General features: G+C 39.7%; 2 protein-coding genes across 2 annotated transcripts in view; one reads left to right on the top strand and one right to left on the bottom strand.

Annotated features, from left to right (window-relative positions):
- nudcd1 (NudC domain containing 1) overlaps positions 1-13,377 on the bottom strand; it is a 98,023-nt gene that overhangs the window by 28,301 nt on the left and 56,345 nt on the right. The gene's annotated exons all lie outside the window — the stretch shown is intronic.
- trhrb (thyrotropin-releasing hormone receptor b) lies at positions 4,768-10,636 on the top strand. Its single transcript, XM_042506631.2, has 2 exons — positions 4,768-5,825; positions 6,977-10,636. Exons 1-2 carry the CDS (start codon positions 5,046-5,048, stop codon positions 7,400-7,402), a joined length of 1,206 nt encoding a protein of 401 aa, XP_042362565.1. The 5' UTR covers positions 4,768-5,045; the 3' UTR covers positions 7,403-10,636.

Genomic DNA, 13,377 nt, shown 5'->3' with positions numbered 1-13,377 from the left:
GCAGGTATAAAGAGAAAACGTACTAAATGACGTGTGCAAATATAAATTTAGGATGAAGTAATTGAGTTGATAGAAAGCTCCGTTTTGGTGCTGCTCAGGTGCGTCCTTTGGGTGGCAGTAAAACTCTTTCACTTAACTTCACCAGCTTGTTCTTTCTGCCACTGCTCTGCTATGATTTTAATAATGTAACTGAGCGAAGATGTACATATATGATGGCACTAATTAACTGTTTATTTGAAAAGAAAGATGAGTCTCTGAAATTAACAATGATTGCAGGGTTAGGGTTAACAGTTGACAGTATTTTCAGTATTTGAGGAAACGGCAGGAGGTTTTCACTCTGTGTATTTGTAACCGAGTGATAAAAGATAAAAGATGGCTGAAGTCTTAATATGTGCAATTATACTCCATAAGTTAGCACAAAAACAGCTTCCCAAATTCACATTGTTAACCTTTCCACTCTAAAGTTAGGACAGTAGACTCTTAATTAGGATTAATTTAGGGGGGAAAACCCTGCTTCAGCAAACAAATCAAATTAACCTCAGCAGATTTGTATAACTTCACCTAGAACGAACAAGCAGATGAACAAAGATGGAAACAAGAAATTGAGCCAAAACGGACTCTTCATGGCTGAGAGATAATGGGAATCATGGGAGAACATGGGGGGCGTCGTTATTATGTAATTCCCCGTCGTCCCGGTCCACCTGTTGCTCGGGATGGATGGCTAGCAGCTTCACCGCTCGCAGCACAATCGCGTGATCAAAGGGTTTTGTGTGTCTGTGTGTGTGTGTGTGTGTGTGTGTGTGTGTGTGTGTGCGTGTGCGTGGTCGGCATCATTCTCAGCTCGGAGAATGTGCACAGTTGGTGTGGAGGAGAGTTTCCCACCTCCACGCTGTTGTGCAGAGAACAAGCAACTGCAGATTCCCATGTTGTTGGATGGCACGGCAGCTAATACAGGTCACTGCAGATCTGTGTTTCTGTGCTTTTCATGTTGGCTGCACAAAAGAGTATTGGATTATTTTTCAGCTTCAAGGCCTCGCACATAAAAAAATATACTCAATCAGCTTTCACTTCAGTGAAAAAGTGGAAAAGTATGCAGCGTGGCAGGCAGTGTTGACATATCACTGCAATAGTGAGCTGCTGAAACTCTAATTATTGCTTTAATTAACCAAAAATGTCAGTGAAACGTCTTAAAGGCTCACACTTTAGCAGAAGCTGGTCCACAACGTTGCTTTAAAGGAATACTTCACCCCCCAAAAAAATGATTTGTACTCGCCGTGCTGTGATAAAGTTGTGAAGAAAACTGTTTTTCTCGCATTCCTCCACAGTGAACGGAGGAAAAGTGAAAATAATATTTCTACATTTAAATCATTGGGGTCCATCTATAACAACAGCAAATTTACAACAAAATATCCGTTTTCAAGTCTCCTTTATACAGACATAGGCTCAATACTTTACAAACAGACATCCCCTGTTGACGGGGAGCTGAAATGGAAGTGAAACTTATAAATGCTCTCTCCAAAGCCAGACTGCATGTCTTTTTTTGCCTGATGTGAGACAAAACTGTCCACTCTTTACCCTCCATTTCCATCTTCAGTCTGACTTTGTGTTAACTCAAACTGACTCAAACTCACAAAAGATCTGCCTGAATATAACAGAGTTTTAAGGCCATATTGATGCAATGCCATCATACCTGTTTTACAAGGACAGAATGAAGTCAAACGAATTACCATTTTGTGTGATATTAATTTGAAACGGCCTCGATTGCAGCGTCCAGGTTATCTTTAGCGCTCACCACTGTTGTTATTAGGCCCCTAATATTCCTCATTGGTTCCAGTGCACTGCTTAACGCCTCCCAAAGCTCAACAGCGTTCGTCTCCCCTGTGGCAGAGTCCCCCTGCAGCGTTCAGCAGACATTTTTTTATCTCATGATGCAAGTTGAATTAATCAGTTTGGTATAGTTGGGGGATTTAGAGGTCTGGACTCAGAGAAAGTAACTTTACTTCACTGAACGTAGGAGCTACTGGTCTACCACTATGTTGATCAGGAGACCAGCAACTCCTGTGTTCAGTGAGGTAAAATTACTGTTTTTCTCAACAGAGTCTGGCTTTGAAAAGAGCATAAATAAGATTCACTTTCAGTTCAGTTTTAAGTAATAAAGTTTTAGCAAAAATACATGTGTTTGGTAAGTGCTGAGCACAAGACTGGATAAACAAGACTTGGATTAGACTGCGCGAGTTGTGTGAGAGTTTTACAAACAGATGTTTTGATGTAGTTTTGCTGTTGTTAAACCTGAACCCCAAAGAACCTGGACCTTCAGTTCATCAAGAGTGTTCTCAGATTTTGAATTCTTTGTTCACTGTGGAGGCATGTGAGAAAAACAAAGTTTTCTTTATAAATCCAACGTAACACGGCGTGAGTAATGGATATACAAATGATCATTTGGGGAGTGAAATCATCCTTAACCCTTTGAAACCTTGATCAAAATCAGTTTTCTTGTGCTGCATTCAGACGCCTTTTACAAGCTATTTGACCTGAGCAAATTGGTTTGGTTTTCTTTTGTAGCGATAGTTGAAAAAAGCCAATGAAAACATTACAAATTAGTGGTAAAAGGTGACAATTACCTGATTACTGAAAAATTATCTTTAAAAAGAGGGGAGGACTAAAAGAAAATAATCCCTCCAGTAAAGGGGAAATGACCGCAAAACTATATTATTAAAACTTATTAAAACTATTAAAACTATACATTTTATATTTTAAATGATGGCACAGAAAAACATTATAAAATATGGAAAATAAATGCATATATATTTAAATACATGTATATTTTCTTTTTGTTTTTTAAATTTATTTTCTTTTCTTTGCTCATTCTTTAGGTAATTGACTTTAATAATTTTCATTTTTTTTTTGCAAATTTTTAGGCCAAGTCTTGTTGAGTTTTTTGTTGCCTTCCCGACATGTTTTTGAAAGAGATCAAACCAATAGGCTTAGCTTTCAAAGAGTTCAGTGCATAATGTATCAGAAGGATTTTCTTCAGTTGTGTTAATACAGTATGTTTAAGGATGACTTCTGATTATGTGCATGAAGATTCTGCAAATTTTGATGAAGTTTCCATTCTTAAATCTGTTTTGATAAAGTTTCCGTTCTTAAATCTGTTCTCCTCAGATCAACACCCTCTTTGTGATCTTAGTCAGGATCGTAGTACCACTGAGGTCACTGAGGTCATGCCCGGTCTTTATTTCTGAGAATTTGGGACTTTTGTCTTCATGTCAAAGACATGCCGACCACTTGTATTTGGTTAGTATTAGTAGCAGATTCCAATTTTTCTGAACCAATTAAAATTTGTACAACACAACTCTCCACATGAGAGGCCACACAAAGTAAGTGTAGTAACAATTAGAATCACAGGCGAGATTCGGAACAAACAATATCTGTCTTATAATACAAATATACAGTTACCAGTGGAGAAATAAAGAACAATTATTTAAAAAGCACCAAAAATGAAAATAAAGAGTATTAAATAAATAAATTTGTCTACAATTAGTTTATAACACTAGTCATTGAATCAATTGGTGTATTTAAGACTCTGTCTGAATTCTATTTTTTTTTTTTTTTTATTTTATTAAATATAATTAAGTGACTAAAGAGTGAGTGGATTACTAGTAGAGAAAATGCTGGTATTTAATAATATTTCAGTTTCTGATCTGGTTGAAAACTTTTCTACAACTTACCCTCCTGTCTTTTTAATGAGAACTTTATTTTCTCTTAAAACTAAATGTGTCATCTAATTTGCATGAGTCTGGGCCCTTCGCTACTTCCCATTTATTAGTATTAATATACATGCTCATATGTTTAAAATTGACTATTTTTAAGACAATAATGTCTGGTTATTTCTGAGGCAGCATGTATTTTCTTCACATAGGGAATTAGATTTAGGGATTTTAGACAATTTTAACTGAATACATAAATATTGACACTAATAAAAAAAAAAAAATGTCAGTGTGTGGTCAAAAGCCCCGGCCAAGGCCATGAGCTTAACTGCAACTGCAGAGAAATAAAAGTATTTACAGTGCTGATGTGGACACTTCTCTTAAAGACAAGTCAGCATTTTCTTCCTATGTCCTATAAGTCGATGCCAAGTATTCATCTATCAGCTTGGAAACATGCCACAAAATAAGCAAAAGTATTAATATTTTACAAAGTTACATAAGATTATGTAATGATTATTTTTCTTTGTCCTACAAAAGGGCTTGCAGACCATCCTCCAGAAAAGAAGGCCATCAAGAAGAACAAGAAACCGCCTCTAGCTTCACCTAAAGGCATGCAACTATGAGCTCCACGTTACAGAGACTGCAGTCCATGACTGTTTTATTAATGTGGCAGCCTGCTGAGAGGAGCCGGTCATCAGAGGTGACGCTGCTCTGAAAAAAACACACAAATCTCACAAACTGAAGTCTGATTTTAAGGTTCAAATTGCTCTGAAGATACAGATCAACAGTGCAGAGACTACAGAGACAGAATAATAGGCATCTGCACGTACGCCTACATGTTGAAATCATTGCAGCCTTCTGTGAGTAATAAACTCATCATATCAGAATAACAGAAATACGCAAATATGTTGTTACATTTTTGGCAATTGAGCAGCTTTGCTGATGGGGGAGGTGTGCTACCGAAAATGTAATGATGGGCTAATCCCCTCGCATGCGTAACGAGTGCTCGTGCCAAGAGCAGGGCTCAAAACCAAACCGCCATCTGCCCGGCAGACACAGTTTGCTCTGACAGGGATACGGAGGCGCATCGCTTTTTACGCACACGATCAACCGCGGAGTAACACCAGAGTCCGAGCAGCTCTTTGTCACGTTATGACAGTTTATTGAGCAGCGCGCGACCGAGTGCAATTTTGAGCAATCTGAGATCGATACACTTTTTCTCCGAGGCTGCAGAGTTGATTGCTAGCTCGCTTCTGTCGCGCGTAAAACCAATTTGGCGCGTTGGGAAGCAACAAACCCGCTGCAAAGTCTCGGATTTTTGAGCAAAAAAACAACGAGATGGAAAACTTTACAGCAGCTCCGGAGATGAACCACACTCTGAAGGTTTGGACGGACTACAGCATCCAGTACAAAGTGATCAGCAGTTTACTTCTTTTAGTGATTTGCGCTTTAGGAATCGTTGGCAACGTGATGGTGATCCTGGTGGTGCTTACAACCAAACACATGAGGACTCCGACCAACTGCTACCTGGTGAGTTTGGCGGTGGCTGATCTGATGGTGCTGACAGCGGCGGGTTTACCCACAATCACCGACAGCATCTTTGGATCTTGGGTGTTTGGTCACTACGGGTGCCTCTGCATCACCTACTTCCAGTACCTCGGGATCAACGCGTCCTCGTGCTCCATCACAGCGTTCACCATCGAGAGATACATCGCCATCTGCCACCCGATTAAAGCGCAGTTTCTGTGCACCCTTTCCAGGGCCAAAAAGATAATTTTATTCGTCTGGGCTTTCACCTCTCTGTACTGCGTGATGTGGTTCTACCTATCAGACATCCAGGAGCAGGTGTACGACAACATCACCATCATCACGTGCGGCTACAGAGTCCCCAGGAAGTATTATTTACCCATTTACTTCTTTGATTTCGGCGTCTTTTTCGTGGTGCCGCTGCTGCTCTCCGCGGTTCTGTACGGACTCATCGCCCGGATCCTGTTTCTCAACCCGCTGCCGTCCGACCCGAAGGACAAGAAGAACGGACACAACAATCACACCAACAACAAGAGGACAAGCTGCAAGAACTCCCGTCACTCCAGCTCCACCGCGACCTCCCGCAGGCAGGTGGGTGCTGCGCGTGAGGATGACTAACAGGCTTCAAACTATGAACAAAAGTATAAAATGTGATGATGTGACAATATTACTTTTGCGCCGCAGTTTAGGTAAAGCGTGCTTAACCCTCCATACAGCACCTGGATCGACAGGTTTTCTCGCGCTGCATTCAGAACCATTTTACAAGCATATAAACCTGTAAACTCGAAAAAAAAATGGTTTGATTAATTTGAAATCAGGCGGGGAACATAATGAGTAACTTGGAAAGAAATGTTGCAAAAAATAAAAAATAGTACACGCTGTAAAGAAATAATGTCACCAGAATTAGCTGAATAGTTGAATATTGTTAAATAAATAAATAAATACATATAAAACTAGAAAAATGTCCAAAACACTACGCTTATTTGTATTTTTAATTAGATATTTTAAATAATTAAAAAAATATGTAAAAATGTCTTGAACGAATAAATAAATAAATGCCGAAAATAAAAGTTATTTTCATAACAGATTAATTAGATGATTATTTTCTTAAGTAAATAATTGGCATCTGGGTCTATAAGATGTCAAAAGCCAAGTTCACATGGAGAAAAGTAAAATGACCAAAAATTAGCAAATATTCAGATTTCACAACCGGGAGTAGAATTTTTATTTTTTGCATTTCTGCTTTAAAAAAAACCCAACATAATAACTGACTGATTATCCAAATTTTCTCATCAAAATATTTTACAAATTGTTTTAGCTCTAAAATAAGTGCTTTCTTAAATACATATATTAAAAATTAATTTCTTGTGTTTTTTATTTACATAAGGTGTTTATTTGCTTGGTTGGTTGATTTCCTTCTTTTTTTGAGTTTAGGTCATCATAAATGAACATGACTTCCACACAAATGTTAAAAAAAACCTTAATGTCTCATGTTTATTTATTTGTTAATGGCTCAACTGTATTGATTTGGTCATTTAAGACTTGGCGGAGAAGTTTTCCTAGAGAGTCTCTACCAGAAAGTGATTTCTAGGTTAAGGTTAAAGAAAAAAAGTCTTTGTTTGGGATAAAATGAATATGTTTCTGTCAGAAAGGGTTTTTGGGAGAAGGCCTACAGGAACACTTCCTCCTTCAGGTCTTTTTTTTGCAGCAGGTCTCATATTTCTATTTTTTGCCCACTCTAGGTGACCAAGATGCTGGCCGTGGTGGTGGTCCTGTTCGCCGCACTCTGGATGCCGTATCGCACTCTGGTGGTGGTCAACTCCTTTCTGGACCGGCCCTATCTGGACAACTGGTTCCTGCTCTTCTGCCGGATCTGCATCTACCTCAACAGCGCCATCAACCCCGTCATCTACAACGCCATGTCTCAGAAGTTCCGCGCCGCTTTCCGCAAGATCTGCGGCTGTGGGAGGAAAGGCTCGGACAAACCCGCAGCCTACAGCGTCGCCCTCACGTACAGCGCGGTCAAGGACACGTCGATGGTGGAGAGCACCGATCACTTCACGACAGAGCTGGAGGAGCTCACGGTCACAGATGAGCTGCTGTCCGATCAGAAAATGATGTACCCAGACCCCTGTGTGTACGGGAAGGTCAACTTCAGCGAGGCCTGAGGTTCGTTTGATGCCTGCGGACAATTCTGCGTGTCAATGGACGAGTAAAGAGTTTGAAAATCTTGCTCAGTCTGTTAAGAGGGAATATTGTTTCCTGAGTGCCTGCTGACCTTTTTCAGAGCCGGGCTGTTTTGGTTGGAGATGTAAACACAGATTACCGCCACTGATGCGTGATGACACAAAGCCGAGACTGATCCCGGACATCATAGAGCAACAAACACCGTCTGATAAGCACTCCAGCTGTTATCTTCTCACGGACCCTCCCACATCATAAACAGTGTGTGAGTCAACAAAACATGAATGTGAACAAAAACACCACTCCCACTTCAGGTGCACGCTTTGCCACGATCCAGATCAGCACTTCAGATCGTTAAAGCTGCACAGCGGGAGGTAAATATGAACCCAAATACCCAGAAATCCTGCAAAGTGCCCAGGAAACATACATGTTCACTAATAAAGCTGCTTAGTGATGTTGTTACACCAAAGAATTCCAAAAAGATGACAGAAGCAACAGAATTCCCCTCATGCTTTGCCTGGATGCTCCCACATTGCGTATTTTCATGTTCTTACTTCCCGTTTAGCGGAAATGCGATTACTTTCCTTGGCGTCACAAGCTTGAAAAAGAAGCCTTAGCCTTGACGTGCCCCATAATTTTAATTGTCGCACAGCCGTCTGGGGAAACATATTGTATCGTTTATCGCTACAAAAAAAAATTCTGCAGATCACAAACTGGCCTAGGCGCTTGGCATCACACCACATCCAGTCTCAACAGCCCAAGCGATTAACACTGGCGGCATTAGAAAACGGGCAGCGCTCCATGGAAAATCGGCATGCTTGAGCCCGTCTCCCGTGTGAACCCCGCGTAACAGGTGAGACGTATGTGAGCAGCAACAGGAGCGCATAACACCTGCAACCCTGGATTTCTATGGTGAAGAAATCAAGATTCTTCACGACATGGAAAGACGAGCACCCAGCGATCACGTGGTTAGCTCAATCTGTCGACAGTTAGCTCGTTAAATCCTACTAGCAGTTGTGTCGAGAGATTTTGCTTTTTGGTTTCTCATAGCGGAGCCATCTACACAAAGACACCACAAAGTAATTTAAAAAGTCCTCATTGGCAGTTGTCCTCCCAGTCAATGGGCGGGTTTCCATTAACACTCAAATTGTGCAAACTGAAATTGCGAATCTAAAACACGCCTAATGGAAACACGTCAAGCGCGAAACACGAAAACGCATGAGGTGGTATTTTAGGCAATTTCAAAAAAGCCATATTTCACAATGGAAACACTGTTTTCACTTTTCTAGCTCACATGATGCTATGGCTATGTGCTTGTCTGTAGGAACTGGCTCCCTCACGATGCAGCAGGAGCTATAAGAGCTGTTATTGCATCACATAACTCTTAAAAAGTTGAGCGGATCATCCAGAAGTTTTGAATCCACTATTCCTCCGTGAAATTGTTGACTATCACCTCCCAGAAATCCCTCATGCGTGGCCGCTCCCATGTAGAAGGGGCTTGCCTTTCTAGCATCGCTCGCATAACACGCCTACGTAGCCTTCGATTGGAAATAATGACGGCTAGTGCGGTGGCTGCACAATAAACCTACTTATGTTTCAAACATTTATTGGCATGCTTCTTGAAGTGTTATCGCAAGAGACGTCACGTAACATCACTCAATGGAAACACACTTATCTCGCAACTGATTCTTATCAACATTTTAAAAATACCTTAAGTTTAAGTTTTGCTCATATCTGTCATGGAAACCTGCCTAATGATGGCTTCTGATTTATTAACACCACACTGTTCATACAGAAATTCAGGATGGATCATTTTCCTCAGCTTCTGACAGACTTCAGGATTCAGGCTGAGAAAAAGAATATTTTCCCAACCTTCCCCCCAAAAAATCCTCCCCCTGTGCAGCCTTAATAACTGAATGCCATCCTGCTCCCCTCATGTTTTCAGGGCAGGCGGTCCATTAAAGGGTGAGTCACACCTGAACCTTCACGGACAAAACAGGCTCTATTTTTATTGTGAAGGACATGTATTCGGCCTCGAGCACGATGTGAAAACCAAGACAGACTGTGCTGATCGTTCTGGAGGCCGGGGTTCAGGCTTCATAAAGATCTCTTGATGGCATGTTGAGTTTTTCCACTGCAGAGTGTTCGCTGACGAGGAAACAGAAAGCACTTTGTAACTTTAATTCAAAAAGTGCCGTAATGAAGATTGTTATGTGTTGCTGCAGCATCATCCTCTTTCTAACCAGGCTTACTTTATAATGGGGTTACAAATGTTTTTATTTATACACTGTTTACTATTTATGGTTGACATTTTTTCACAAAAGCCATTCAGTGTATCTGCACTCAGTACACTTTCTATATAGTGGTTTTCATTGTTAGTGTCCACCTACGCAGGAGAGTTTCACAGGAAACTATCTATGTGTGAAGTCTTGCATTACTGTTGATGTCAGCCTGAAAAAGCAGCCAGAGCTCTGCAGGTGGGACTGAGAATAGGAACGTAATTTTACTGCACCTACGCCAGAGTCTATTCTTAACAAACATGGCACTGCAGGTGTGATGAGATGGAGGTTGCTGAGCTATTTTAAGCCAACTTAAAGATATAATAACTCTTCAAATATTAAAATATGATAAATACAGAAGCGTAATGCATTCACACTGGGAAAAAAACAAACTGCACTCTCCTCCTGAGTTCAAGAATTTTTTAATTCAGAAAAAAACGAGTCGAATTCTTTTCCATTAAAACTTTTCTCAAAATTTTGAGAAATGTGATTGCATTACGCTTCTATAGATATACAAGACCAATATTAATTTAAGTGTTTCTAGCAATGTTACAAGTCACTACTAAGAGGTTAACGTCCAGACACACCTAACAGACATGTCAGAGTTGTGACAAAGGTTGACTGTTGTTTCGCCTCAAGTCACTGTCTCAGCCATAAAATCTGCACCGAACACACCACAAATACTACAGCCAACGGTTAACAAGCACGAATGTTTTGCACCTGCATTACAAGAAATAACACTCCATATCAGCAGGCGGCGTTTGTCTACATTTGTCATTCAAAAAGGGAAAGTAAGAAGACCATTATGACTCTAGTTAGCCAGTTTACACTTTGGCAACATGTGCCAGTAAACAACAACAACAATTACAAACTGTTTCTGCAAAAGAGCTCAGTGGCTAAAAAATCAAACAATCATACCTCATTCAACAAGTTTGATTCAATTTCGCCCCCTCCTGTCTTAGCAATTAGTTTGCTTTCCTCACTTCTCTTCTCATGCACTGTGCTCAACTGCCAATCAAAAAAAAAAGCCAACTAGTGTCAACATTGCAGGATGCACCACAAAAGGTAGGGCAACAGATGCTCACTCATCCAACATCAACCAAAATTAAACTGTCAGATTGGTGTGTCAGGGCCCTTAGAGGAAAACAGCCCTTTTTCCAACCAGAATGCTGTAACCACACCCACTGGTGATGTCACAGTGTACCTACACCACCTGGAGTACTCTGACATCACTGCAGTGACGAGAGGAAAAGTCATGTGAATGGGAACCTGCCATTAACAATTAAAATTGGAAAGATCTTTCATTTATGACTTTTTAAATTTTTCTAATAGTCTACAGATTTAATTGCTATAAACGGTGAACACATTTTTATACAGCCTTAGGTTGCGTATAGACCAAGAGAACAGCTCTACTAAAAACAGAAAAGTCTTTCCTTTGCGTTTTAAAAAAAATCTGCATTCATGTGATAACATTGTGAAACGATCCTTGTGTATTCAGATCCACAAAAACAACAGAAAATGCTGTAGTATGCATGCCAGGCCTGTAGCTGGCGGTGTAACTGTGTTAAGACACACACAGAAGAACACCATGCACATGTGCAAAGCACCCCCAAAACGCTGTTGTCGTGTGAACAAAAGGCCAAATTGCAACAAAAGTTTCATACAAGAACCGTTGTCCTGTCAATGGCCCCTTCATTATAAACCCTTTATAAAATATGCCTCATTAGACTATGGTACCTTCTTCACTTTATTCAATGATTCTCACATGAATTTTAAAAAGGTTTCTTGTGTTTAAGCAGCAGCAGCAGTGGTTATATCCCACAATGCTTCAGACTATAAAAGCCTGTATATAGTGTTACAGAGATTTAGTGTGACAACATGTTGATGTATTTCAGCTGCAGCACTGTAACTTCCATCCAAGCATCGGTGTTCAAGTTGAAGCAAAGTGAAGTGAATGTTTTGGTTCCGTGTTTCGTATCGTGTGAACTGTGGATTTAACAAACCGCCGCTTTGCTCGCCTCACTCGCCTTGCTCGCTCTTTAGTCGTGAAAGCCGTCAGCGAGGCCGATCGACATGGCTGGATGGACGTGTGATGTTTCAACATGCTGATGATGTGCTGCGTTTTCTGCCAGATCAGTGGCTGTTGTGAATTTGCGAGCACGGTCTGCCAAACAGGGGAATATAATTGGGCAGCAGCAGAGGATGATGAAGCTCTCGCTCTGAAACAGTGGTTTCATTCAACACTGTATGTGGAAAATAACAGCTACCGTGTCTGTTTAATGATTGTACCAATACTGTACATGCCTTGAGTATCAGTAGATGCACTCGTGTATGTTTCCTGTGTATTTAAAGTGATTGTTATTTATGGTAACTTCTGTTTGTCAGGCGGAAATGATCTGTATATTTTAAGGCCGTTCTTGCTTTCGTAATTGCGCATTAAAACATAAATATTATTTTGTGATGTACAATTTGGAAGCTGCTGCCTCGGTCTTGCTTTTAGAATAATGTGATCCTGTGAGTATGTTTAATGGTTATCTAGAAATTGCTCATTTGTGCATTTTATCTTAATGCTGCAAATAAAGTTGTTTCTGGAATTAAAGAATCTTTTTGCTTTTTTTATTTATTTTTTTCCTACCATTTAACATTTTCCCTAGTTTAAAAACTAATTAATTAAAAATCTACTAATTTCTTGAAATTTGTGGAACATTTCCAAACAAGTTGCACATTGCCTTTTCTCACGTTTTTTACAGAAATTGTTCCACCGACATTTTTTTAAGATCAAAAAGAGTCCCAGCAAGAGACACTTTCCTTAAATCTTACTGGAAAACTGCCTTGATTAGATTAGTTACGATACGCAGTGAGGTTATCTTTCCTATAAACCCCAAAACTATAATGCATGTCACACTGAGAATATGTAAATTAAAAGTTCTCGTACACATGATAGTGATTGCTGTATATGATTTGATTAAAGACTGTATTAAGTTAGATTTTCTGCAGAGGTAGCAAATTACATTGATGGAGTGTTTTGTTGACAGACAGCGCCTCTGACATCTGACTTTAACAGAATGGAAATTTACTGATGTTTAATATGTAAATATGTCAAATCTCAGCTGCTTTCCAATCCATCACTTTAAATTAGACATCAAAATAACACTCATTTGCATTCAAATGAACACCTTATGGCATTTACCTTGAAAGAATATGTGAAGACACCTCTCTACCTGACATCATCTAATATAAAGTGATTTCTATTTTACCATCATTGCCAAGACTAATCTGTATGGGTGGGATTTTAAAGGCTCCTTACAGTTTCTCTGGAGCGTAAATAATGAATTCTGATGCAAACGCTTTTTGGGGTTCCTTTAGGCTAAAGGTATAGTATGTAGGCTTTAGTGGCATTTAACAGTGAGGTTGCAGAACTGAAACTTTTGTGTGCCAAGAGTGAAAGAAAAGTGTATTTAAAATTATATAACTACATATTTAAAATAATCTAATTTAGCATTTTTGGGGGTGATTTGGGTAATGTTATTGCTTATTTTCAGCTTTCAGCTTTTAATTTCTGGCTAATTTGCAACTCATTTCTTGTTAAGTTGCTCTTAACCTTCTTTTCACATGTTTTGAAAGAAATCAAGCCATTTTGCAGATTTCAAAGGGTTAAAACTCTACACACACCATAAAAA

The sequence above is a fragment of the Plectropomus leopardus genome, chromosome 17, assembly GCF_026936395.1.
Source record: "Plectropomus leopardus strain MGB_pleo_1.0 chromosome 17, ASM2693639v1, whole genome shotgun sequence".
Lineage (NCBI taxonomy): Eukaryota > Metazoa > Chordata > Actinopteri > Perciformes > Serranidae > Plectropomus > Plectropomus leopardus.
This window is presented reverse-complemented; position numbering and strand designations above follow the sequence as displayed.

Excerpts from the sequence above, each read along its gene's own strand:
- trhrb (XM_042506631.2), top strand. The coding sequence starts at position 5,046 with ATGGAAAACTTTACAGCAGCTCCGGAGATGAACCACACTCTGAAGGTT. Across the intron at positions 5,826-6,976 it reads CCGCGACCTCCCGCAGGCAG|GTGACCAAGATGCTGGCCGT; the intron begins GTGGGTGCTGCG and ends TGCCCACTCTAG.